General features: G+C 41.1%; 2 protein-coding genes across 2 annotated transcripts in view; both read right to left on the bottom strand.

Moving 5' to 3' along the window:
* Positions 1 to 25,030, bottom strand: part of tube1 (tubulin, epsilon 1) — a 212,764-nt gene that overhangs the window by 78,870 nt on the left and 108,864 nt on the right. The gene's annotated exons all lie outside the window — the stretch shown is intronic.
* lama4 (laminin, alpha 4) overlaps positions 1 to 25,030 on the bottom strand; it is a 95,824-nt gene that overhangs the window by 17,341 nt on the left and 53,453 nt on the right. Inside the window, exons 19-33 of the mRNA XM_084091114.1 lie at positions 17,557 to 17,742; positions 14,945 to 15,084; positions 13,802 to 13,966; positions 12,323 to 12,468; positions 10,777 to 10,939; positions 10,509 to 10,642; positions 9,772 to 9,943; positions 8,791 to 8,922; positions 8,550 to 8,692; positions 8,311 to 8,440; positions 7,550 to 7,687; positions 7,173 to 7,306; positions 6,258 to 6,416; positions 4,274 to 4,427; positions 3,998 to 4,182 (exon numbers count right to left, since the gene is read on the bottom strand). Of these exons, the coding sequence (XP_083947240.1) occupies positions 3,998 to 4,182; positions 4,274 to 4,427; positions 6,258 to 6,416; positions 7,173 to 7,306; positions 7,550 to 7,687; positions 8,311 to 8,440; positions 8,550 to 8,692; positions 8,791 to 8,922; positions 9,772 to 9,943; positions 10,509 to 10,642; positions 10,777 to 10,939; positions 12,323 to 12,468; positions 13,802 to 13,966; positions 14,945 to 15,084; positions 17,557 to 17,742 (2,281 nt within the window). The remainder of the gene's footprint in view (positions 1 to 3,997; positions 4,183 to 4,273; positions 4,428 to 6,257; positions 6,417 to 7,172; positions 7,307 to 7,549; positions 7,688 to 8,310; positions 8,441 to 8,549; positions 8,693 to 8,790; positions 8,923 to 9,771; positions 9,944 to 10,508; positions 10,643 to 10,776; positions 10,940 to 12,322; positions 12,469 to 13,801; positions 13,967 to 14,944; positions 15,085 to 17,556; positions 17,743 to 25,030) is intronic.

Genomic DNA, 25,030 nt, shown 5'->3' with positions numbered 1-25,030 from the left:
ACCGGCGCCCTTCTCAGGTTCGGCGGAGGATTGCAACGGGTTCATCTTGCAATGTTCGCTGGTCTTGGAGATGCAACCGCACCTGTATCCGAGCGACCTCTCAAAGGTAGCGTTCGTGATTTCACAGTTGAATGGTAAGGCGCTCCGTTGGGCCGAATCACTTTGGTCTCAGAAAAGTGACGCCCACCTGGGATTCATCGATAGGAGAACGACTGCATCAGTTGAGGCAAAATTCCATGACCGTGAGTGAATATGCTCTACAATTCCGAACTCTAGCTGCCGCTAGCGGATGGAATGAACAAGCTTTGATCACCTCTTATCATCAGGGGTTGAACCCTCGCGTGCGGTTGCATCTCGCTGCATACGAGGATTCCATCGGGCTTGAACATTTTATCCAACTCTCCACACGCTTCGCCACTCGTATGCAGTCGTGTCTCGATGAGCACCAAGACCAGTTGCTCACCATTCTATCCCTCCGCCGACCTGAGTCCATCAGCCCTCCAGAACCAGCCCACGAACCCATGCAACTGGATAGCGCACAGTTGACTCATGCAGAACGTCAGAGACGGATAACTCAGAACCTGTGCCTTTACTGTGGTTCCTCTGAACACTTCATCTCTAGATGCCCTATTCGACCTCCACGTCCCATGGTGAGTGCCATTTTTCCTTTGATGAATAAAATGAAACCACTCACTACGTGTGTGAATCTCACTGCTGCCGATGTTACTATTCCAATCATGGCCCTTCTTGACTCGGGGTCAGCTGGCAATTTCATCTCCGGCGCCCTCTGCCGTCAGCTCAAACTCAAGTCAACCGCCACGCAATCCATCTATCAAATCAACTCGATAACTGGCAGACCTCTCAGCCAGAAAAGGGTGAGTCACTGTGCTGGTCCCATACTTCTTCAAATTGGAGTCCTACATGTGGAACAACAACATTTGCTGGTTCTGGAGGAATCCACCGCTGATGTGATTCTAGGGCGCCCATGGTTGGAGCAGCACAATCCCATCATCTCCTGGAAGACCGGCGAAATCCTGAAGTGGGGCAAAAGCTGTTTCCCGAACTGTTTTCCTGCACTTCCAATTTCGACTACTCCTCGGTCCAGGGAACTCGCCCTCTGCTCTACCTCCATCGAAAGTCCTGTGGAGAAACGTTCGGTAGATAATCCCCTGAAAGGACTTCCCACCGCCATACAGACTGCCGAGCTGATGTTCAACCATATCTTTAGAGTTTACGGTATCCCCGAAGACATTGTGTCAGATAGAGGACCTCAATTCATCTCCAGAGTCTGGAAGGCGTTCATCTCGCTCCTATGTGTGACCGTCAGCCTCTCCTCTGGTTACCATCCGCAGTCGAACGGGCAGACGGAAAGGAAGATACAGGAAATCGGACGTTTCCTCCGTACCTTCTGTCACAGCCACCAGAACTCTTGGAACCAGTTCCTGGGTTGGGCCGAGTACGCACAGAACTCCCTGCGGCAACCTACTACTGGACTCACTCCTTTTCAATGCGTGCTTGGTTACCAACCCCCACTGTTCCCCTGGTCTGGGGAACCATCAGATGTTCCAGCGGTCGATTACTGGTTCCGAGAGAGCGAGAGGGTTTGGGACTCGGCTCACCATCATTTACAACGGGCACTGCGCAGACGTAGAATGACAGCCGATTTTTGCCGCTCCGACGCTCCTACGTATCAGCCAGGTCAGAAGGTCTGGCTGTCCACCAGGGACATCAGGTTACGTCTGCCTTGCCGAAAGCTGAGTCCCAGGTTCATTGGTCCCTTCACCATCGTGAAGCAGATCAACCCAGTCACTTATCAACTTCAATTGCCACCACAGTACAGAATTCATCCTACCTTCCACGTCTCCTTATTGAAACCCCATCATCCCTCTGTTTCTGTTTCCACAGAGCCGGGCACAGCCGCAGAACCCCCCCTTCCACTCATCCTAGAGGACGGTGCTACCTACCAGGTTCATGAGATCTTGGACTCCCGGCGCCGTGGTGGTCTACTGGAGTACCTCGTGGACTGGGAGGGGTACGGTCCTGAGGAACGCTCATGGGTACCCAGAAACGATATACTTGATCCCAACCTGCTTGATCAGTTCCACGCCAGTCATCCGGAGAGACCTGCACCCCGGGGTAGAGGCCGACCACCACGACGTCGGGGTCCACGGCCCTCAGGAGCGGGCCGTGGGAGGGGGGGTAGTGTCACAATCACGCCAGACTCCACCCTCACTCAATCACAGCGCACTCCCTCTCCTGAGTACTGATCACACACACCTGCACGTAATCAATCCAGCAATTACCTCCAACACTTAAGCACCTCTCTCACTCTCAGTCATTGTCCGGTATCGTTTGCATCAAGACACTAATGCTGTGCTTACCTCCAGGACTCCTATGCTACTTACCTGTTCCTTTGTTACCCCTCCAAGTCTTCCTCGTTGTTCCTCGTCTCCAGTGTGTGTGCTCCAGAGTCTTCTCCGGTTCTGGTTGTCTCCTTCCGATCTCCATCTGCAAGAAAACAAACTGAGTCATTCAAGTCTACGTCATCTGGATATCTTCACATCCACTCACCTTCATCTGCACTGCCGATCACTCATCTGGTTGTTCAAAATAAACTCACATTACCTTTATCCGTGTGTCTGCCCCTTCTGTCTTGTAACATCTTTACAGTTCTGAATATTGAAAGTACACTCAAACAGTGCTGAGTTTTGTGAATAAGGCACATTTTATAATATGACGAATTTGTATATTAAGGAGCCCTTGATTTATGGGGCTATATCCCCAAATTCTTTCTTTCACATCACCATATAATGTAACTATAGATTTCTGTATGCACAAGGAATCTGACAACAGCCAGGATGATCTGATCTCACCATCATTGAGTCCGTCTGTGATTACATGAAGAAACAGTTTACTGAAGAAATATTACTCTTACTGTTTCTGCAATATATAGATAGATACGGTAGAAATACTCGTATTGTTCTAGTATACTCTTCAAAACACCACCAGTGACACTATCAAAGCTGACTGTAGTGGAGAAATAAGGTAATATTATGGATATCCAACAATATATATATAATTTTTTTTTTGCCAAAAACACATCTCAGATTGTTGTACACTATAGTGGTACATTCAGTACAGAACAGATGTAAGCACACCCCTGTGCAATATCCACTGATTTGGCAGGATGGTGGGTGGTGAGTGAATAAGAATCAGGTTTTTGCAGTGAAATACCCAACATAGGCTCATTTAAAGACATGCGTCTACCTAAATTTTTGCAAAAATCAAAAAACTTTACCTATTCATAGAAATTACTGGAGCTTCTAGCTAAAATGAACACTAGTGGCAGTAAAACACCCACAAATGTAATTCCTTTTCACACAATTTATGATTACAGGGAAAGATTGTAGATTAATAGACAAATTTTCTTGCATTTCCATGCACAATACCATGTTATGACCTTAAAACACTTTTACCATAGTGCATGATTTGTAATCTAATACATTTTGACATCTGCATCACATAACCAGCTCCATATGTATGGCTTTTCTTACACAGTAAATTCGCTTCGTAGCTCACCTAGTACAGCATTGCACTAGGGTACAAACCCCGCGAAACACAACAATATAGCTCAAAGACTTGTAAGCAAACTTCAGTAAATGTGTTTGCTTTTGTTAAGGTAGGGTATAGGGTTTAGAGTAGGTGGTACAGTATGTTATTTTCAAATACACTAAACCAACCTTTTAGCAGCACTCACCGTCATTTCATTTCTGAAGTGCTGTGATATGTACAAAAATTGTCAGATTCATGTTTATCTGTTTCAGATAAAACGGCACATGTTTTTAATGCCACTCACTGGACATTTCAATTTCAAAGTGTCATAAAACGTCACCACAGGCATTTTCTTCCAATGAACCTGGGTTGGAAATACCACAGTAACACAAATTTTTGGTAATGATATGTCGAGTTAATTCCACTTTGTACCATCAATACTCACTCATTTCTGATAACACTGGCAACACCTGTGTACTCATGTCGGCTGTGGGCTGATCCGCCATAGCGATAGGCGTTACGTGTCACTCGTGGGTGGGAGGACAGGTAACAGGGAGCAGCTTCAGTCTCTGGAACATCCAAAGGATTGCTCTTCAAGCCGTGTGGCAGGCTGGACTCATCCCTGCCCACCTGAGACAACAATATATTTAGGTTGTATTTTAAATTTTAAAACTGTATTTTACACGGTATCCATGCATCTGTGTGTGCTGGTGTGTTGCACCTTGCGGGAGTGTCCTGGACTTCGTCTAGAGGAGTCTCTGCTGTCTTTGTTGAGCAGAGCAGCGGGGGGTCTTTCCACCGGACAGTCCTGTAGCGACGCCTGCACATTCTCACTGTAACGTTGGAAGTCTTCTGGCTCTATATCTCTATCCTGCCTGCATCACACACACATCACACTTACATAAATAACCACAGTCTTAAGTTGAGTCCTACTGAACACAATTCCACTTTGTACCATCAATACTCACTCATTTCTGAAAACACTGAAGAGAAAAAGTGTTGATTGTATAATACCATGTAAGTTTTGGAACAGAGTCATTATGTCATTATGTATTGCTTTGTGTGCATTACAAGTGTGTGGTGAATCTTGAGCACTATTAGGAAAGAATTCATTTTAAATTGTATGTTATTACTGATATGAGCAAATATGGAAAATTCCAAGCAATTATGTTGCTATGGAAATAAAGTTTTGAATCTAAATCTAAATGTGTATTGAATCTGAAATAATGTTTGAGGTCCACCAGTGTTTTTGCATAGTAAAATTGACTAAAAGTAACTATAAATGAAAATGACATGGCAAAATATTGAAGGATTTGTGCACTGATTTGGGTGAGATTGGGATTTCTGTAGTTATTACTGAGATTGGAGTGTGAATTTTTTAAGATATTACACATTGAAAATACAAGACTTACAGTATGTGATCAGTGCAGGCTGATAGATCCTTTACCTGCAATCTGCTAATAATTCACATCATTTACTACATGGCACGAGCTGATAGGCCTCTGCTGATCCTGCAGCCAGTGAGATTGCTTGCTCAATATTTAAATAGTTTGGTTCAGTGTTCACTTGAGGCTAGTCCTGCAGCTCTCTATCAGAGTTATTCTGAACCCCTCCACCTCCCTAGCTCCACCTGCCTAGATCTGCTACGGGATTTATGTACAGTATGTCTATTCATGCAGCAGTAGCAGCATATCTTACATGCTCACAGTACCGTGTCTGTGTATCTACATTTACACACTGTCATCAAATACATTCACTTGCTAAAACTATTCAGAGAGTTGGGTAACACTTTATTTTGATGGTCCCTTTGGAACATTGTTGACAATAAGTAACGTTGAACCTATGTGTCAACTAACTCTCATTAGAGTATTAGTAGACTGTCTGCTTAATATCTGCTTAACTCTATTGTGATGCTCCTCAACAGACATTCTACTGACTATAAGTAACTTTGCAACTACAGTACATGTAACTACAGTACATGTCAACTTATTCTAACCCTAACCCTACCATTCTACTAATACTCTACTAACACTCTAATGTGTTAAAGGGACCATCAAAAAAAAGTGAAACCGAGAGTTGTCATGATTAAAATGTTTTTAACATGTATAAGTAAGAGTGGAATTTATTAAGGTGAGGGTCTAAAGCATATCTACTAAAGCAGACTCTCATTGATTTAAGAGTCTTTTTTTTTTTTTTTACTTTGGATGATGACTGATAGTTGTAAATTTGTACATTTAAATTTTATATTTTATATTTGTAAAAATTATTTACAAATTTTATATTTTATATTTGTATAATAATAATAATAATAATAATGAGGAAGAGCTTTGTGGAAAAAAATAATATCACACAATCACAGACATTGCTATCTGGAAGGGATTAGATCAATTAGTGATTCTCAACTGTGTTTCTGTTGCTCCTTATACTTTCATATTTTATATGTCTTGTGAATCAAACACACCTGATTCAGGTCATAGGTGCATTAGTAGATCAGTAGTAGAGCATTAGTGAGTGTGTCAGAAAAAGGAGACATTTAAAAAGTGAAGTGTTGGAGGGCTTGGGGAATAGGGTTGGGGACCACCAGATCAGATTTCTCAGAGCATCCCTGTACAGTACATTTAAAACACAAATAATTTGCTGAGTAGTGGTTGTGTGAAAAAAGCATGTTTATTTTGGTCTTGTTTGAAACAGGCTGTATATGTTACCTGCTAATGTAAGCATAACTGATGCACCCAGTGAAATTCTGTGTGGAACTCATAGGAGAGCCTCCATAGTAGAAGGTCTTTGGGACGTTATCTGACTGAGGCGTGGAAGACGGCTTCTTCTTCTCCTGCTTGTCTTTGTCATCAATTATAAGTTCATACCTGCCAAGAGAACATGGATAAATAGTTGATGTAACAAGTTGATACATCTAAGGACACCTTGTTAGCTTCAGAACTTCATTTGAGATCAACAAAATGCAGAATGTTTTTCATCAACAATAAGATGAGACAAAAGGATGCATCATGAAAATAAATCATTTTATTTAAAACTGCTGTTTACAAAAATATGATGAGAAATAACACCTACAAGATAAGATGCACTAACAATTTTTTGAAGAAGAAAAATTTTAAATGTAGAGAGACCTGATTACCCAATACAAAGGGTCTTGTGCTTCTTATTCTTCCTTGTATTCTTTGTAATTTCAGAATATTCAATATATGATATTATTGCAGAAGCTCAGGTTTTTACTTTAGAAACATATGTTTCAAGTGTCATAACAAAATATTTGAATACAATACAGTCTGAGGTTTCAGATGTTTAATAAATTTGCAAAGTTGTCACAAATCTGTTTATGCTTTATCATTATGGGTATGGAGTGTAAAGTAATGTGGAAAAAACTATTTAAAGTATTTTAGCAAAAGGTTGCAGCATAACAAAATTCGAAAGAATTAATGGGTTTTGAAAACTTTCCAAAGGCACTGTATTCTGCACATTATCACAAACTCATTTTTTTTTTTACTCAAATGATATAGCATGCAAGTAAAAGAGATTAAAATTTGAATAAAATGAATGAATATAACATGGTAAAATATAATATAATATAATGTAATATAATTAGCACAGAGTCAGCAACTCACTTCTGATCAGTCACTGAGGCAACTAAGAAATGAGTCCGTCCATCATTGTAATTCTTCTTATGTGATCTGACTCTGGTTCCTTTGGACTGGAGCACTACTGCACCATTCTCCAATGAAAGAGAAAACTCATCCAACTAGAACAGAGAGAAAGAATGGGTTGATCTGTGAAATCATGAAAAACTGCCCTCTGTATCAAACACCCAATCCCCTCCTTCCCATAGCGAGAACAGTCTGATATAAAGGAAAAGCCTTGGAATAAAGCCTTGGATCTCTTTTTTCTTTTGTTTCTTGGTTTAGGATTAGCTTCCCCGACAATTATAGGTTAGAGACAGAACAAGACTTGACTGGGTAAAACACAGTAACTAAAAAGACTATACCCCATCTCTGTGGTAGAATAGGAGTCCATTAGACTGTAGTGTTCTGAAGTTTAGTCCTCCCTCAAAAGACTGGAATGGTGAGATTTTAGCTGTAGAGCCCAGATATCCTTCTCCAGAGAAATAGGCCGTACGGGACATCTGCAGGTAGAAGACAACCAGATTTGAGAAAGTTCTTTCAAAACAAATTAATAATAAAATAAATAAAATAATAATAATAATAATAATAATAATAATAAAATAATAAAATATATATATTTTATTTTAATGGTAAAATGGTCAAGACGTAATGGTATTCATAACGGTAAATGCTGAATAATTGAATACAGCACATGTGTGAGCAGTCTCCTTTCATAGAATTTTAAATAGACTAATTTGTTGTTTTATCCATGTTTTGTGTGGTCGCATTTATTGTTTTATCCATTTTCATGGTTTCTAATTAAGTTGCACACCTGGTTCTTGTTCTGTTAATCATCCCTGTACGTATTTAAGCCCTCAGTTCTTTCGGTTGAGGGTTCGGTGTCATCTTTAGTTTATGTGTAGTGTGTGCATATTTACTCCTGCTTCTGAGAACGTCTTGTTTGATTGAAGACTTTATATTGGATTTCATTCTGCGTCACACATTTTTGGGTCGCGCGTTATAGCATTTACATTAAGCAAAAAAAATTGCAAGTAAACAAAAAGAAGCCAAAATTTGTTTATAATTCCTGTGCCATCAAAAATAATTTGCCAACGCTATGAATTTAGAAGGGTGTGTTACATACAAATGATTCCTCAGGACAGCCACTGCTGATACCAATGGTTCCTGGCTCCTCCAAGAGATTGAAGTCCTTTTTCTGGAACTGGAAGCCCTTTACACAGCCCTTCAATCCCACCAGGGATGACAGTTCTGGCCTGTGGAACATTCGTATGGCCGGGTTCAGTGTTGGAAATGAGAACTGCTAAGTTATTGGATCAGCCTCTCTACCTGATCTGTGCATTAATATGTAGCAAAGTTTCTCACCTCGAGAGCAGAATGCTAGAAGGAGCTCCTCCAATATAGATATCAGAGAATGGTAAGGGTTTCCTTTCACTTTCCATGGACTTGACATGGCTTCTGTCCACTAGCAGAATGATTTTCTTAGAGTGATGATAGATCACAGACACCTGAGACAAAATTTACAACAGGGTGTTAAAAGTTATGCATCGTGTTTTAAAGATATGACTTGATGAATGCCCTGGAAGTGGTATCAAGAAAGCATTACCTCATGATATCGAGCATCATTGATCTGGAGTTTGGCCAAGTTACTCTCCATGATGACAGGACCATTAGTGAAACCAAAGTCGTACATCAGGCGGAGAAATCCATTTTTCAGCTCCAGCACGAAAAAATTAGTCTGTGGAAACCCATCATAAATGCATCAATATATGCACAGAAAAAAAAGATTCATTTTACATAACTGTAGGGTGGTAAGGTAAGGCGTCAGTGAGTAAGTTCAAATGCCTCATAATTCTAGAAAATTATGCACAAATCTATCATATGATATATCATATCTATCATATGCTGCATAATATACAGCAGCCTGTGACTCAAAAAAAAAAGGGAGACATATTTTAAGCTTTCAAATTCTTCACAAAGCAACCTTATCCAGGTTTCTCTCTTTCTATGTACATATATGCGAAAGTATAAAGTATTCAGACCCCTTTTTGCATTTTGATTGTATTGTATTTGTTTTCATTTTGTGTTATGCTAAAATGCTTCTTTTTTTTACATCAATCTACACTCTGGCTCTAATTAACAATGTAATTGCTATCAGATTGCACATGCTGTAAAATTTCATGACTGAACTAGTCATTTATGTAACACTTTGCAATAAGTTTCCATTTGTTAACATTAGTAAACTGAAATTGAAAATTGTTTCAGAATTGTTTCTGATTGGCTGTCAATGTTTTTATTATTCATTAGCTGGAAAAAAATCTTTCTGAAAGTGATTCAAACAATGTTGTTTCGCTGTTCCGTTATCTTTATAGCTGCGTTGTGGACTCTGCTAATCTTTTATATTTAGAAAGATTTTTAAAACTATATCTTTATTGTTATCCTTGGTGTGAACGGGTCTTTTTCTCTGAATACCTCTGAACATGCTCATCCAAAATAATTTCTTCATATATATACTTTACTTTTTCAGTTTTCCAAGAATCAGTCCAAACTAATTGAATAACAACATTTATAATGAAACTATAATTACCTCATTAACCATGAGGAATAGAATGCCGTTGTTGGCAACAGTACGAACTTCGATATCAAACCGAGTAACGATGCCAATTTTGCCTCTTCTCTCAATGTTGTTGACTAAAGCAAAGCCGCTGCCATCAAACAAATAACTTGTCACACGACTCTGAGAGAAAGCCAACTTATGCCTGGAAAAAAAACAGAGAGATTGCAATATATAAACAGACCATATACAGTACGAAGTGCCAACTTTGACCTCATTCAAGCTTTGGAGAGAAAAATCTGAGAAATATCTGACATTTAAAGGGAAGAAATGCAACAATAACAATATACAGTAATTGAGCTGTAAAGCACAGCTATAGATCTAGTGCTGAGCGACACATCTTATCATACCTAACATACTAATTTGAATATTTATAAGGCTAATGATACCTGAAATTGTATTCCTGTAATTCTCTGCTTGCAAATGAGGTAGGTATTAGACGTAGGTATTAGACAATCTTGCTGTGATGTAATTAAATATAAGAACATAATACAATAATAAAACTAACAAACATTTCACACATATTATATGGGGTGGCGGGATAATAGTAAATGGCAAAGCAAAATGCATGAAGTGAATGTGAATATTAATTGAGCAGGATAAACTATTAACACCTGAAAGGTGGTATGAAACTGTTCTGCTCCTGCTTTAGGCAGTCTTTACCATAGTGTTTAAGGTTTAAAACATTAATGGATGCAAGGAAGGTTTACCTGGGACAAGGCATCGATGCAGAAACATCCATTTTGTGAAGTTGCTTAAAGTTGTACAGACTGATGATATCACTATTCAAAGTCTCTAACTCGATGCAACCAACAAAAGGAGCCAAGCTTAAAGCTGGAGGAATCTGGAAGAACATGAAGGACATTTCTGCATAAGAATATGTTACAGTGCAAAAATTCTTAAATCATATTTTCCATTTCCCCATTTTTATGACCTAACTGAGACATTATCCTAACAGAAAAGAGATTTTTTTTTTACCTTTACATCAGGAGGAACTCCTCCCACAATGAAAATATTGTCTTTAGGGTCAAGGTCAAACATGGAGTCTGTCCCAGCCCCCTCTCCTTTCTGGATGAACTTCTGCTCTGCTGTGGTGTCTTGACTCGGGACCGTCAGGAACACTTTACCATGGCGACCCAATCTATCAGAAAGAAGGGAAAAAAACACTGATTACAGAAATATTATACACAGCAAAACTAAAACTAAGATCTATATACAAATATCAGCATGGTCTTCCCTTGGCAAAACATCTGCCAGTTAGGATTCATGCATTCATTAGGATTCAATCAATTAGGACTAATGCCAATTAGGATTCAATAGGATTCAATTCATGCATTTAATGAATCCTAACAAGGAAAGCAAAACAAATTAACTTTCCCTGGACTATACGGTCAAACAGAGTTTTGGGATTGAGGTACATCTCTCGAATCGTCCTGTTCATACATCAGCTTACAGTAGCTTTTCTATTCTCGCAATAGTGACCAATATCACCCGTAAAAAAGTGAAATGACTATGTGATTTATTTAAAGTGATCTAATCGAAAATCATGGTTTCCACCAGTTAAATCAGTTTGGCCAATTTTGTTCAGGCCTGGATTTTACTTTGTGTTTTGTTTATGTGTGTGCGGCAATCTTCCGTGAGCGGCTGCCGCTTTTACTTTCGTTTAGGTGTTTGTTTATTTTATGATTATTAAAGTCTGTGAAACGTTCAATGGTTCCCGCCTCCTTCTTCCCTGAGCAACATACATTTCAACAATAGTATTTTCACTTGACACCATAGTGATGTGCAGAACACATACTGGGTAAAACATTATTCTAGGTTATATTCATTTTTCTCTTGTTTTTTTGTATTTTTTTTAGAAAGATATCACAATATTTATAGTAAATAACTAAATTAAACATTGACAAATAAAATGTTCTTAGTTTTATTGTTAGTGAACATTCGAATGTCATATAGCTAATTTAGCTTTTGTTTATGGTTAAATTAAGTTGTAAAAAGCCACACACAAAAAAAATCTTGACCTATATTAGGTAACAATAAGGCTTATGTATAGAGAAAATAGATTGATTAAGTATATGGTTAGTTCACTTTGCCTTATTAAAACTGACACAACATTATTTAAACAGAAATCTTGAATATCCGACAGTGGCTTTAACGTTTTTTTTTTTTATTATGTTGTGTTTTTATTTTAGTGTATTTTGGTGTAATTAGACAGCAGCATGATGCAGCACCGGTGGAAAAGAGCAACTGAACCTAAAAGCTTCAGACCTCTTCTTTTTGTTACTGGAACCTTAAATTAAAAAACTGCTCTGTGTCAACAGAACATTCCTGGAGCACAAGTTAACAAATCTCAAAATGTGGGTCCACGTCCTGAACCTTTGTGCTGTAACTATTTAGACTGACACACATATTTGGCTGCTGTGTGTGTGTTTGTGGTTTTCGTAGGTTTTCCTAGGTTTTTTCCTCTTAGGTTTCCAAAAGAAAACCATTATTCAAGATCAGATGATGAAAGCAGTTTTTCTACCTCTCCACTTTAACAAGATTGAAGACAGGAGGCCAGGAGCTGACCGGCTTTGAACTGAGTGGAATCTCCACGTCCTCTCCTCCCAGATTGTACACATAAACCAGATTATCGTTCTTTATGGCCAATCCCATGTAGTCCTTACGTCCCTGCACACACACACACACACACACACACACACACACAAGTAGAATCGACATTTAACAAGACATTCCATTGTGGAAAAAAAAGTGTTTTTAAGTATTTTTATAGCTCTTTTTATTGAGTCATTACATTTATGATGCAGATGTCCTGTGGTTTAGAAACAAACATTGCAAAGGGGGAGGGAGATGGAAAAGAACTTGGGCTTGAGCCAACAACCAAAAGAATTGTAAAATCAGCCTGATTTAGGAAGGAATTCACTAAAAGTCATGTGTGCCTGCTGCAATGTTTTAATTAGCCACCTTAATTAAAACTTTGACCGCTGTAATGGGCAAAGTAATAAAGTATAGAAGTTAGACATAAGTTCTCAATTTCGCTGAACGTTTTTATTATTACCTTACCAGCTGATCAATGATGGTTTGTTGAAACCTGAGTGCAGACTAACAGGCACCTACCGGTCAGAAGAGGTACTTCAAAAAAGCTTTTCAGCTCACTGAATTTCATTCTGTGTGAACACCTGAACTATAAATGCTAAATGTAGTACAGCCAGCGGAGCGCCCACAGAAGACGAACGGCATCATTAAATAAGAGACTGTCACGAGAAACGTTGTTACATTCTCAGCAAGACACAAACACAACCGTGGCAAGGGAAAAGTCATATGAATAATTATTGTCATACGTGATTACCGACATGATTTAGGGTGCTTTCATATCTGTAGTTCGGTTAATTTGGTCCAGACCAAGGGCAAAAAATGATACATTTTAGCATTTTTCAGCCATTTTGGTTCCTTTTCACACCACACTGATTGCTCTGATCCGAATCAGTTGATGAGTTGGTGAAACGAACCAAAATGCACACAGCGAACTCTACAGAGAGATGAATCTGTGTTAAAGTTAATGAGATAATAAAGTGATTAATTAAGTGATGATTGAGCATTAGTGATGAACACCTTCTGGTAACAAGCAGAAAAAATCTACCCAGATTGACTTTATTTCAGTCATACGGCTATAGAAGTTCTTATTGAGAATTAACAGGGGTTTACGTGTTGGTGACTTATTGAAAATGTTTGGTCACCATTACGCATAATTGCACCTGAACACACATCGTTTTCAGACGAGGGCGCAAATGCATTTGCTATTTAAACAACATGGCGCAGGATGTAAAAATGATAACTTCGTCAGGCTGAAACTAGCAAAAAACACTTGCGTCATGCTTGGCGCTGCATTGCGCAAGGTTTATAATAGGGCCTAATGTGTTTAATTCCTGAATGGACCAGTGTTTGAATGAATGATAGTCATTCTCTCCCCCCTTTCGGCCCCAGTTTTCTAGCTAGTGCTCACTTGCTTGTCTCCGAGGTACAGTAGGAAGCGATCTTCTATCGGGTCTTTGTCTGGGTCCACTCGGATGTAGAAACTGATGGACGTGACCGCCTTCAGCTCATCTAGGTTGGAGTAGGGATGAACCTCTACGGCAGACTGGCCGTTAAACTTCATGGACACTTGCACCTGCAATTAGAGAAAAAAATAAGTATAATAATGCAGTATAATAATAATTGAATGCCATTTCCAATTAAACTTGTATGCCATGCACTTAAATTATTTGTAAATACACACATTTGTAATGATGAAGGTGCAATTTAGTACATTTAAAATGTGAGTTAATATCAAATAACACAGTACAGTTAAAACAACAATCAAGCACTTAATTACGTACTTTAGTATGTTAGTATTTAAAACATGACAAAAAGCATTCACCATTTGGGATACAATATTTTTGATCAAAGGAATATTGGCAACCAAAGATGCATCTAAACCACTGTTGATAGAGGTGCTTTGTTTATGCTGCAAAGTTGCTTCACATAATGTTCTCTTGCAGTGTTGCTTTTTCCATTTAGCATAAGCTTCTTTAAAGGGATGATTCTTAATTTCAACCTAGGGTCCTTTGCACCCTGACCTCGAGCCAAACACCCCCCCAGAAGCCTTTTTTCCCTTGGTTGAACATTATTAAAGTTAGAGCTTATTTAGAGATATCAGCCGAATGGCTTAGTGCAGGAGCTAATGGATCCAAGGGGGTGGTGTTTAGCTCGAGGACATGGTGCAAAGGACCCTAGGTTGAAATTACTCCGAACCATCCCTTTAAGCTTGTATTTTTCATAAAGTGGCTCATATTTAAAGCACTGAAAGGTGAAAGAGCAACCGAATTTAGCTGTGTGTGTGGCCTTATGTCATAACTCTTTGAACATGATAATCCTTGCCTCAGTTCCTGTTTCTATGGTCAGAGCAACTTCTTTGATTGGTGCATCTCAAGTCTGGATTATGGGTAATTCTTCACAGAATATTTTGTGTAGTTCATTAACTTTTGGTAGGTCAGTGTCGAAAGGCTTATAAATAAAAAAATCTGAATGGAGATTCTGAATGTGACAATGTATTGTGCTCTACAAGTGGGTCGGTCAAAATGACGTTTATGTTTATTGCCTGGTGTACCTTCTTCGCGACACTGCGGGCCTGTGCGATGAGTTCTCTGATTTTCATGATGTTTGTGGAGACATTATTCACAGGTTTTTTCTCTTCAACCACACGCAGTTTATCGAGTAGCTCTGGCACGATCTCTGACAGGTCCTCGACTAAACACATACAAATACACACACACGGACAGAGAGAGTGAGTGAGTGAGTGAGTGAGTAACAAATCATTAGCAACCAACTTCATAATCCTGCAAAAATTTACAAAAAAAAAAAAAGCCAACATGCACAATATCTCTGTTCCAAAGAACTGCTGCAGCAATGTTGACAGTTGCCTTCTGGTCATGGAAACACAAGTAATTAATCTGGAATGCTTTATCCACCTTATTTTTCAATGTAGTAAACTATTTCCTGTGGATGTGCAAGATTTCCAATTCATTAGCCGCTTTAGGCTATATAAATAACTAGAAGAATAAGAAAGTGAAGTAAATGGTAAAACTATTTGCAATACAAACCAGTGTGTTTATTTCTTATTTCTACTTCTTGGTTGGTGGTCAGTTTGTGTGTAAATGTACGTTTCTGACGAACTTTTCCACTTTTGATGTCATTTGTAGCAAGAAATTAGTATTAATTAAATTAAATATTCGCTTAGTTATCACCAAAGCTCTCACTATTTTTCTGTAGATCATTAAACCGTTAAATCATTATCATTAAACATTAATGATAATGTTTATGTCAACATTAATGATAAACGGATCATTAAACCGTTTATTATTTTTAAATGCCTCAAAAGTCACATGTGCATTAGAGGAATAAGTTTATACTGAAATAAGCATAGATATGGCAAACCCAAATAATATATATATATTTTTAATTAGTTTTAGTTACTTTTAACTATTTTAAAGCAATATTTTAAATTATTTCTAATTTATAACAACATTTGGTAACACTTTACAATACGGGTGCACTAATATGCATTAATTCATGACTAATGCACAGATAATCATGTGTTAATGTATGACTCATGAAGAATTAAACCATTAATTAATGATTACTGCATCAGTAACTAATAAAGATTCTATATGGTTAATATATTAAGTAATATATGAATTGTTATTAATTAAATGTGTCATAATGTATTAATTTCTTAATAACGTATTTTATTAACTAAAAGTGTAAATTAATGCGTTAATTACCACAATTGGTCAAAGCAATGTACTTCAACTTCCAGTTGTCTGCTTTAATTAATTATTAACTAATGATTTGCAAATGTATCATTATGTTATGACTTCACTTGTTGAGGCACATGACTATTAACTAATTGTTAAGTAATATGCCATTTATGGGTTTTGACAGTTTGCACATGCAGTGAATGTAATGTCAAAGAATGTGTCTGAAGGATGGGTAAGTTGGGCTACACACAAATATCAGCATACCAGAATCTGAACTCCTGACCGCTGTTACACTGTGTTTAAACTGGACGAGACTAGCTGTCTACACTGGACATGACAGACCATTGCAAGTCCATTTGTCCTTTGTAACAGAACTAGCACAAGAGCTCGGAGTATGTCAGAAATAGAATGTGGGATCAGTTTACTGTCGGGGTTTTCTCGTGTAGCGTCGCGCTGCATCCAGTGTAGTATCACTGACTATAATGGATGTTCTATTGTCTTTGTCTAGTCTAGAGTGACACAGTGTTATGAAATAGCAGTGCTCGGCCGCATGTTCTCAGTGTACCACGACCTCAAGCTTAACCTGACATATTCCTGTGCCATGAACAACAAGGTTCATCGGACTCAGTGAAATCTTGGTTGTAGATGGTTGGAAATTGAAATCAATGGCTTAGTGTGGATGTCAAAACCAAATGACTTCAACCCATTGTGGTGATTAACGCATTAATTTACACTATTAGTTAATAAAATATGTTATTAAGGAATTAATACATTATGACACATTTAATTAATAACAATTCATATATTACTTAATCTATTAATCATTTAGAATCTTTATTAGTTACTGATGCAGTAATCATTAATTAATGGTTTAGTTCTTCATGAGTTATACATTAACACATGATTATCTGTGCATTAGTTAAGCATGAATTAATGCATATTAGTGCACCCGTATTGTAAAGTGTTACCCAACATTTCCATCCATTTTTGACTCTTTGTATTCTGTTTTTGCTTTTATGAGAAAATGTATTTTTAAGTTATGGGGTTATGTGCTGAATACATTCAGTTGGTGTAAGGCAGATAAACTTAAATGAATAAACAAGTTTTGGCTATGAAACTACCACTGAATTAAAAGATCACTATCTGTTGCTGGCTGTAGAAGAGACTATCCATTGTCGGGTGTTTTTGCATCATTTTATGACAATGCATTCAGCATAAACCCAGCAATGGACATGCTTTCGTTTTATGAAAATCTCACACAGTCTATGCTCACACACTGTCGTTAAATTATGCAACATTGGACTTAACCAACAAAGCTGCATGTTATTTGCATAAAGCAAACATCAATCAAACTATAACTATAAAGCAAACTATAACTTTTCTGGTCCGAGCCCTGACATTGTAAATGGATGTATAGTTTCTATATATAGAACTTTTCTGTGTTGATGGAAGTCTACCATACCCGCCTCGCCGGCAGACAGAACAGTGCGGTCAAACGCTGCGGCAGAATATGCCTCTTTTTTCATGTTGCCGTCCCACTCCTCCACTCTCTTCAAGATGGGTGTCACTTTCTGCAGCACTTCAGCAGAGCGGTTCAGAGTCCCCTCAGCCACTTCCTGAGTGAACTGCAGACGTCTCGGAGTCCGGTCTAGAAACACACAAAAAACACACTCATTCGCATACGTGTATTATAACATAAACATTCAAACATGCACATACACATATAATGTAAATGCAATACTGGTGTAGAAATACAACCCTGGTCAAATGGAATATGGAACTCTAACAAGAGCAGTCTCAAACTTGACTAGAACTCTTAGTGAACTTTATGGTCTCATTTAAAATCATGGTTTCCAGTTTAAACCCATTTTAGTGGTGTTCAGCCTTACATGTTCGAGCCGGACACTGATGGAGAGACTCAGGAAAAAGTTTTAGACTGCAACTTGGCTTTTCTGAATGGTTAGTGGATACCTTTATATAGTTGTTTTGGAGTTAAATAGATTTAATTAATCAAATCTAAAAAATCTTTCAGAAACAACTTTTGTGCAAATACAGCGTTGAACTGACCCAGTGGTGTAGTCTAGTTTTTTGTAGTGAGTATACTGTAATATCCCCAACACCCCCCCCCCCCCCCCCCCCCCCCCCCCGCAACCGCATACTCAAAAAAAAAAAAAAAAAAGGTGTTACTTTAAAATACATTTTACTGTGCAATTTCTTTCTAATTTATTTGAGTTAGACCTAACTTTTATTTTGGTGGGTTGTAGGCATTTGACTTTCTGTGTGTTTTAATAAACTATTATTATTATTATTATTATTATTATTATTATTATTATTATTATTATTAGGCCTGAAGTATACTTTACTGTGCAATAGTAATATATTTCTGTTATAATTTTTTCAAGTTATACCGAACTTTTATTTTGACAGGTTGTCGTAAAGACATAACAGTTTCTGTGTGTATGAAACGAATGAATGACGATAGTTTTATCAAATGAAATGGTGAAATTCTCGTCAAGTGACTCTAATAGCAGATCTGCGATGAAATGCACATGTATAGCCAACATCATGTCTCAATACAGTGAAACGCTGAAAACACCACGAGCGTGAGTCACGCGTGCTTCTGTGTGTGTGTGTGTGTGTGTGTGTGTGTAACAGTTAGTGGAGCACACATTGAGCGCTCATTCCCAGAGACGCGTAGAACAATTGCAGTCTCTTTTAGCTTTAATATTCATAGACACTAGTCCATATCGAGATTTGATTCATTGTACAGCCCTACTTTTGATTTATTCATTCTTCGCAAACATATTGACAGGGTGAATTTATGAATGAAAGTGTGAAAGTTCTGACACAAAACGAAGTTGATACGTATCCTCACGCTTTTTTTAAGTGGGTATACGCAAATCCTTGGCCTTTTCTAGTGGGTATACGGCGTATACCTGCGTATCACGTAGACTACACCACTGAACTGACCCCCGTTTGTGAAGCAGTCCGGCGTAAAATGATTTCACGTAAGAGTAGGGGGAAATCTGGAACCCACTGTTTATGATTTATGTGAATAATTAAAAAAGGGAGTGGGTGGATCTTTACAATTTTAGGCTTGTTGTTTACACATACTGTGGACACACATCAGTGTTCAAACTATGGCGAAAAATCAATGACAAAATTAACGGAGCGCACAACTGATGCTGGGGCGCGCAGTAAATGACTTTCGTGAGAGGATAACAGATCTACACGCGAGGAAACGGGAACGTACTCGGTTACTAACGTAACCTCGGTTCTCTCTAGAAGAGGGAACGAGTACTGCGTTTTTTGTAAAAACGCTACGGGAAAAGTCTCTTTTCACGAAATACTGAAGCAAAAAATTATCCTTAATTTTCCATATATGTAAAGCGCGTTGCAGCAGTACACAGCTATGGCGAGACAGCTTGCTCGCTCATTGGCTGTTCTGCGGCAACTGCATAAGCCTATCGAGCGAGGCCTGAAGTGACGTCAGGCCAATGAGGGCGCTTCGCGCCCTCCTTGCCACTTCCCGCCGAGACGGGTGTGGCTAACCTCTATAAAAGGAGCTCGAAAAGGCTGATTCACTTGATTTTCATCGTCGAAGCGAACCAGAGTGAAGCGTACGCACGGCAGAGAACGCAGTACTCGTTCCCTCTTCTAGAGAGAACCGAGGTTACGTTAGTAACCGAGTACGTTCTCTTACGAGAGTCCTCTCGTACTGCGTTTTTTGTAAAAACGCTACGGGAACCCCTTGTAAAACGCTGTGCGTGCTGGGATAAAACACCGATCACTGGAAGCTAACCCAGGTATACAGTGCATAATCACCAGATAGACTCACAGAGAGTCTGGGAATAAGGGGGGGGGACCTTAATTCCCTATATTGTAGCGTCCGCAGACGCAAAACATGACCTCACAGAGAGAGTCTAGAGACAAAAGGGGAATCCCTCCGTCCTTATATGGCCGCGTCCGCAGACGCGAATATGACATCACATAGACAGGGTGGGGAACCTGAACTAATGTGGGAAATGTGGGTCTTACACAATTCTGCCCATAAAACAGTCGGTAGCGCACTGCGCATGCGATTTCAGTGTTCTAGTTAGACAGCTGATTCGACTACACCGATAGTAGCTTAGCCTGCAAGGCGGGAACCTCTAGGTTGTAAAACCTAATAAATGTAGACGGCGAGGCCCAGCCTGCCGCCATACATACAGTGAGGAAAATAAGTATTTGAACACCCTGCTATTTTGCAAGTTCTCCCACTTAGAAATCATGGAGGGGTCTGAAATTGTCATCGTAGGTGCATGTCCACTGTGAGAGACATAATCTAAAAAAAAAAATCCAGAAATCACAATGTATGATTTTTTAACTATTTATTTGTATGATACAGCTGCAAATAAGTATTTGAACACCTGAGAAAATCAATGTTAATATTTGGTACAGTAGCCTTTGTTTGCAATTACAGAGGTCAAACGTTTCCTGTAGTTTTTCACCAGGTTTGCACACACTGCAGGAGGGATTTTGGCCCACTCCTCCACACAGATCTTCTCTAGATCAGTCAGGTTTCTGGGCTGTCGCTGAGAAACACGGAGTTTGAGCTCCCTCCAAAGATTCTCTATTGGGTTTAGGTCTGGAGACTGGCTAGGCCACGCCAGAACCTTGATATGCTTCTTACAGAGCCACTCCTTGGTTATCCTGGCTGTGTGCTTCGGGTCATTGTCATGTTGGAAGACCCAGCCTCGACCCATCTTCAATGCTCTAACTGAGGGAAGGAGGTTGTTCCCCAAAATCTCGCAATACATGGCCCCGGTCATCCTCTCCTTAATACAGTGCAGTCGCCCTGTCCCATGTGCAGAAAAACACCCCCAAAGCATGATGCTACCACCCCCATGCTTCACAGTAGGGATGGTGTTCTTGGGATGGTACTCATCATTCTTCTTCCTCCAAACACGTTTAGTGGAATTATGACCAAAAAGTTCTATTTTGGTCTCATCTGACCACATGACTTTCTCCCATGACTCCTCTGGATCATCCAAATGGTCATTGGCAAACTTAAGACGGGCCTTGACATGTGCTGGTTTAAGCAGGGGAACCTTCCGTGCCATGCATGATTTCAAACCATGACGTCTTAGTGTATTACCAACAGTAACCTTGGAAACGGTGGTCCCAGCTCTTTTCAGGTCATTGACCAGCTCCTCCCGTGTAGTTCTGGGCTGATTTCTCACCTTTCTTAGGATCATTGAGACCCCACGAGGTGAGATCTTGCATGGAGCCCCAGTCCGAGGGAGATTGACAGTCATGTTTAGCTTCTTCCATTTTCTAATGATTGCTCCAACAGTGGACCTTTTTTCACCAAGCTGCTTGGCAATTTCCCCGTAGCCCTTTCCAGGCTTGTGGAGGTGTACAATTTTGTCTCTAGTGTCTTTGGACAGCTCTTTGGTCTTGGCCATGTTAGTAGTTGGATTCTTACTGATTGTATGGGGTGGACAGGTGTCTTTATGCAGCTAACGACCTCAAACAGGTGCATCTAATTTAGGATAATAAATGGAGTGGAGGTGGACATTTTAAAGGCAGACTAACAGGTCTTTGAGGGTCAGAATTCTAGCTGATAGACAGGTGTTCAAATACTTATTTGCAGCTGTATCATACAAATAAATAGTTAAAAAATCATATATTGTGATTTCTGGATTTTTTTTTTTTTGATTATGTCTCTCACAGTGGACATGCACCTACGATGACAATTTCAGACCCCTCCATGATTTCCAAGTGGGAGAACTTGCAAAATAGCAGGGTGTTCAAATACTTATTTTCCTCACTGTATGTCCTGTAAGGAAATCCCGCTAGACCAAGCCCACGAAGAGGCGACGCCTCTCGTGGAGTGCGCTCTAACGCCCAACGGGCACTGGAGGCCCTTGACAGTGTAAGCCAGCGCTATGGCGTCAACTATCCATCCGGATAGGCTCTGTTTCGAAACAGCCATTCCCTTGGAACGTCCACTGAACGAGACAAAGAGCTGCTCAGTCTGTCTGAAGACAGCAGAGCGGGACACGTAAGCTCTTAAAGCCCTAATGGGGCAAAGAAAACTTGAGTCCCCTTCCTCACTTGATCCCGGCAGGGCAGACAGGGAGATAACCTGAGCCCGAAACGGCGTGTTGAGGGATTTTGGCACATAACCATGCCTAGGTTTGAGTATGACTTTAGAGTCATTAGGTCCAAACTCTAAGCACGCTGGGCTCACGGAGAGCGCGTGCAGGTCGCCTATGCGCTTCACCGAAGCGAGAGCCATCAAAAACACTGTTTTAAAAGACAAATGTTTGAGGCTAATAGATTGGATAGGCTCGAAAGGGGCACCTTTCATGGCCGCCAAAACCGTAGAAAGGTCCCACATAGGGACTGAAGGAGGTCTGGGAACACCTGAGGCAGGAGGGAGACGGGGGGAAAAGCGTATAGCGGGCAGCGCGGCCACATCCGGGACAGCGCGCTGTCGTTCTTGGAAAAGAACACGGGGCAGTGAGCGTTTTCGCGGGACACGAATAGGTCCACTTCCGCTCTGCCGAATCTCTCCCACAACAGCCGGACTGTTTGTGGGTGTAGAGACCATTCGCTCAGGGGAATGTTGTTCCTGGACAGTCTGTCTGGGCCCAAATTCTGGAGCCCAGGCACATACACTGCTCTCAGCGAGCGCAAATTGTGCTGAGCCCATGTTAGGAGGCGTTTCGCCAGCCTGTACAGGGATCTGGATCTGAGACCGCCCTGGCGATTTATGTAGGACACCACGGCCGTGTTGTCCGAACGGACTACAATGTGTTGGTCCTTGATTTGGGGACAAAAACGCGTCAGCGCGTTGTGCACTGCCAGCATTTCCAGGCAGTTGATATGTTGGAGCTTTTCTCGTTCTGACCACAGGCCGAAGAACGGTCTGCCCTCGAGCAGCGCTCCCCATCCCGAGGTGGATGCGTCTGTCGACACCATCCTCACTCCCGAGGAAGTCCCCAGGCTTACACCTGATCGGTACCAGTCGTCCACCATCCAAGGTATCAGGGCTGTCACACAGCTCTGATTGACCTTGAGACGTAACCGGCCAGACACCCACGCTCTGCGCGGTACTCGCGCTCTCAACCAGAACTGCACAGGGCGCATGCGGAGCAAGCCCAGCTGAAGAACTGGCGATGCTGAGGCCATGAGACCCAGCATCCTTTGAAACTTCCTGAGCGGGGTAGTCGCGCCGCAGCGGAAGGATCTCGCCGTGCGCTGAATGTGCAGCACGCGCTGTGGCGACAGCCGCGCTGTCATAGACTGTGAGTCCAGAATGGTACCCAGAAACGAAATCGCTTGACTGGGGTTCAGCGAACTCTTTGTCCAATTGACCGTGATACCAAGATTCTCGAGGTGATCGAGTAAAATGGTTCTGTGCTCCACGAGCAGTGATCGTGATTGAGCTAGGATCAGCCAGTCGTCCAAATAGTTCAGCACTCGCATGCCTCTGAGTCTGAGAGGGGCGAGCGCTGCGTCCATGCACTTCGTAAATGTACGAGGTGCCAGGGACAAGCCGAACGGCAGGACTGTATACTGGTATGTCTGACCCTCGAAGGCGAATCTCAAGTATCGCCTGTGATGTGACGCTATCTGTATTTGAAAATACACGTCCTTCAGATCTATCGACATAAACCAGTCTCCTCGGCGAATATGCGCGAGGATTTTCCTGGTCGTGAGCATTTTGAAACTGCGTTTCACTAATGCTCTGTTCAGCCGTCTTAGATCCAGTATGGGCCTGATACCACCGTCCTTTTTGGGGACAAGAAAGTATCTGCTGTATAGCCCCCCTTCGCTTTGAGCTTGGGATACATGCTCTATCGCCCCTTTGCTCATCAGTTTTGATATTTCGGCGCGAAGTAGGTGTGCTACTTCTAAAGTCACCGTAGTTTCGACGCGCGCTGTGAAGCGGGGAGGGCGTCGACAAAACTGTAGCGAGAAGCCTCTGTTTATAATGTCTAGCACCCAGTCCGAAACCCCTGGAAGCGCTGCCCATGCCTCTGCATGGCTGGCTAAGGGTTGGATGCGAAGCGCGCTCTGTTCGCCGTGCAACAGAGGTGCTTCGGGGCGCAATAACATAGGCGTTACGCCTGTGACATTCGAGGCGGGGAGCGCGCTTATTACAGCGGGCAGAACGCTCGTCCTCGACCCTACTACAGTGCTTAACTGAGTGAGGGAGGGCTGAGAAAGTCTCGTGGGACTCATGCTGTCTGCGAGTAAACGGGCACATTCACTGCTTTGGACGCGCTGCCTGCCTGAGCAGAGCGAGCGCGAACAGGTCCCGTTTTTACAGAGAGCCTGTGATCTGTGAGACATAGTGTTCGTGGGCACTGGGAAGTGGGCACTTTTACTATGTTGGAAGCGCAATCGACCTGAGTCGATTTTATGTGCGCGAGCCCTAGGGGGAAGCGAGCTGATCACAGTGGACAGAATGCCTGCGCTCGACCCCGCTGCGGTGTTTAACCGAGCAAAGGAGGGCTGGGCGAGTCCCGTAGGAAATATAATGGCCGTGAGTAAGTGTGGGCGCGGGAGAGCGGGCACAGTTACTGCAATGAGTGCACTGTCTGCCTGAGCAGAGTGAATGCACACAGGTTTCGTCTTTACAGAAACCACAAGGCATGCAGAACATAGTGTTTGTGGGCACTAGGCAGTGGGCACGTTCACTATGTTGTGTGCGTGATCGACCCGAGTCGAATATGAGCGCGGGCCCTGTGTGAAGGGCTGTGCTAGTGTGTAGGGATGGGCACTAGGCAGTGGGCATCTTCTCTACACATATAGCATCATCGGCCGTGGCCGGGACTTCGGTAGAAGTCCGGCCATGTACCACGTGCTCGTGGGCTGCAAAAAACACGTCTGCAGTTGCCTCTCGGGGAACAAACAGAGTGATTTGCATTCGGCGGCATAAA

This window comes from Abramis brama (assembly GCF_963993115.1).
Source record: "Abramis brama genome assembly, chromosome: 18".
Lineage (NCBI taxonomy): Eukaryota > Metazoa > Chordata > Actinopteri > Cypriniformes > Leuciscidae > Abramis > Abramis brama.
The sequence above is the reverse complement of the archived record's forward strand: the minus strand, read 5'-3'. Positions and strand labels throughout refer to the sequence as shown.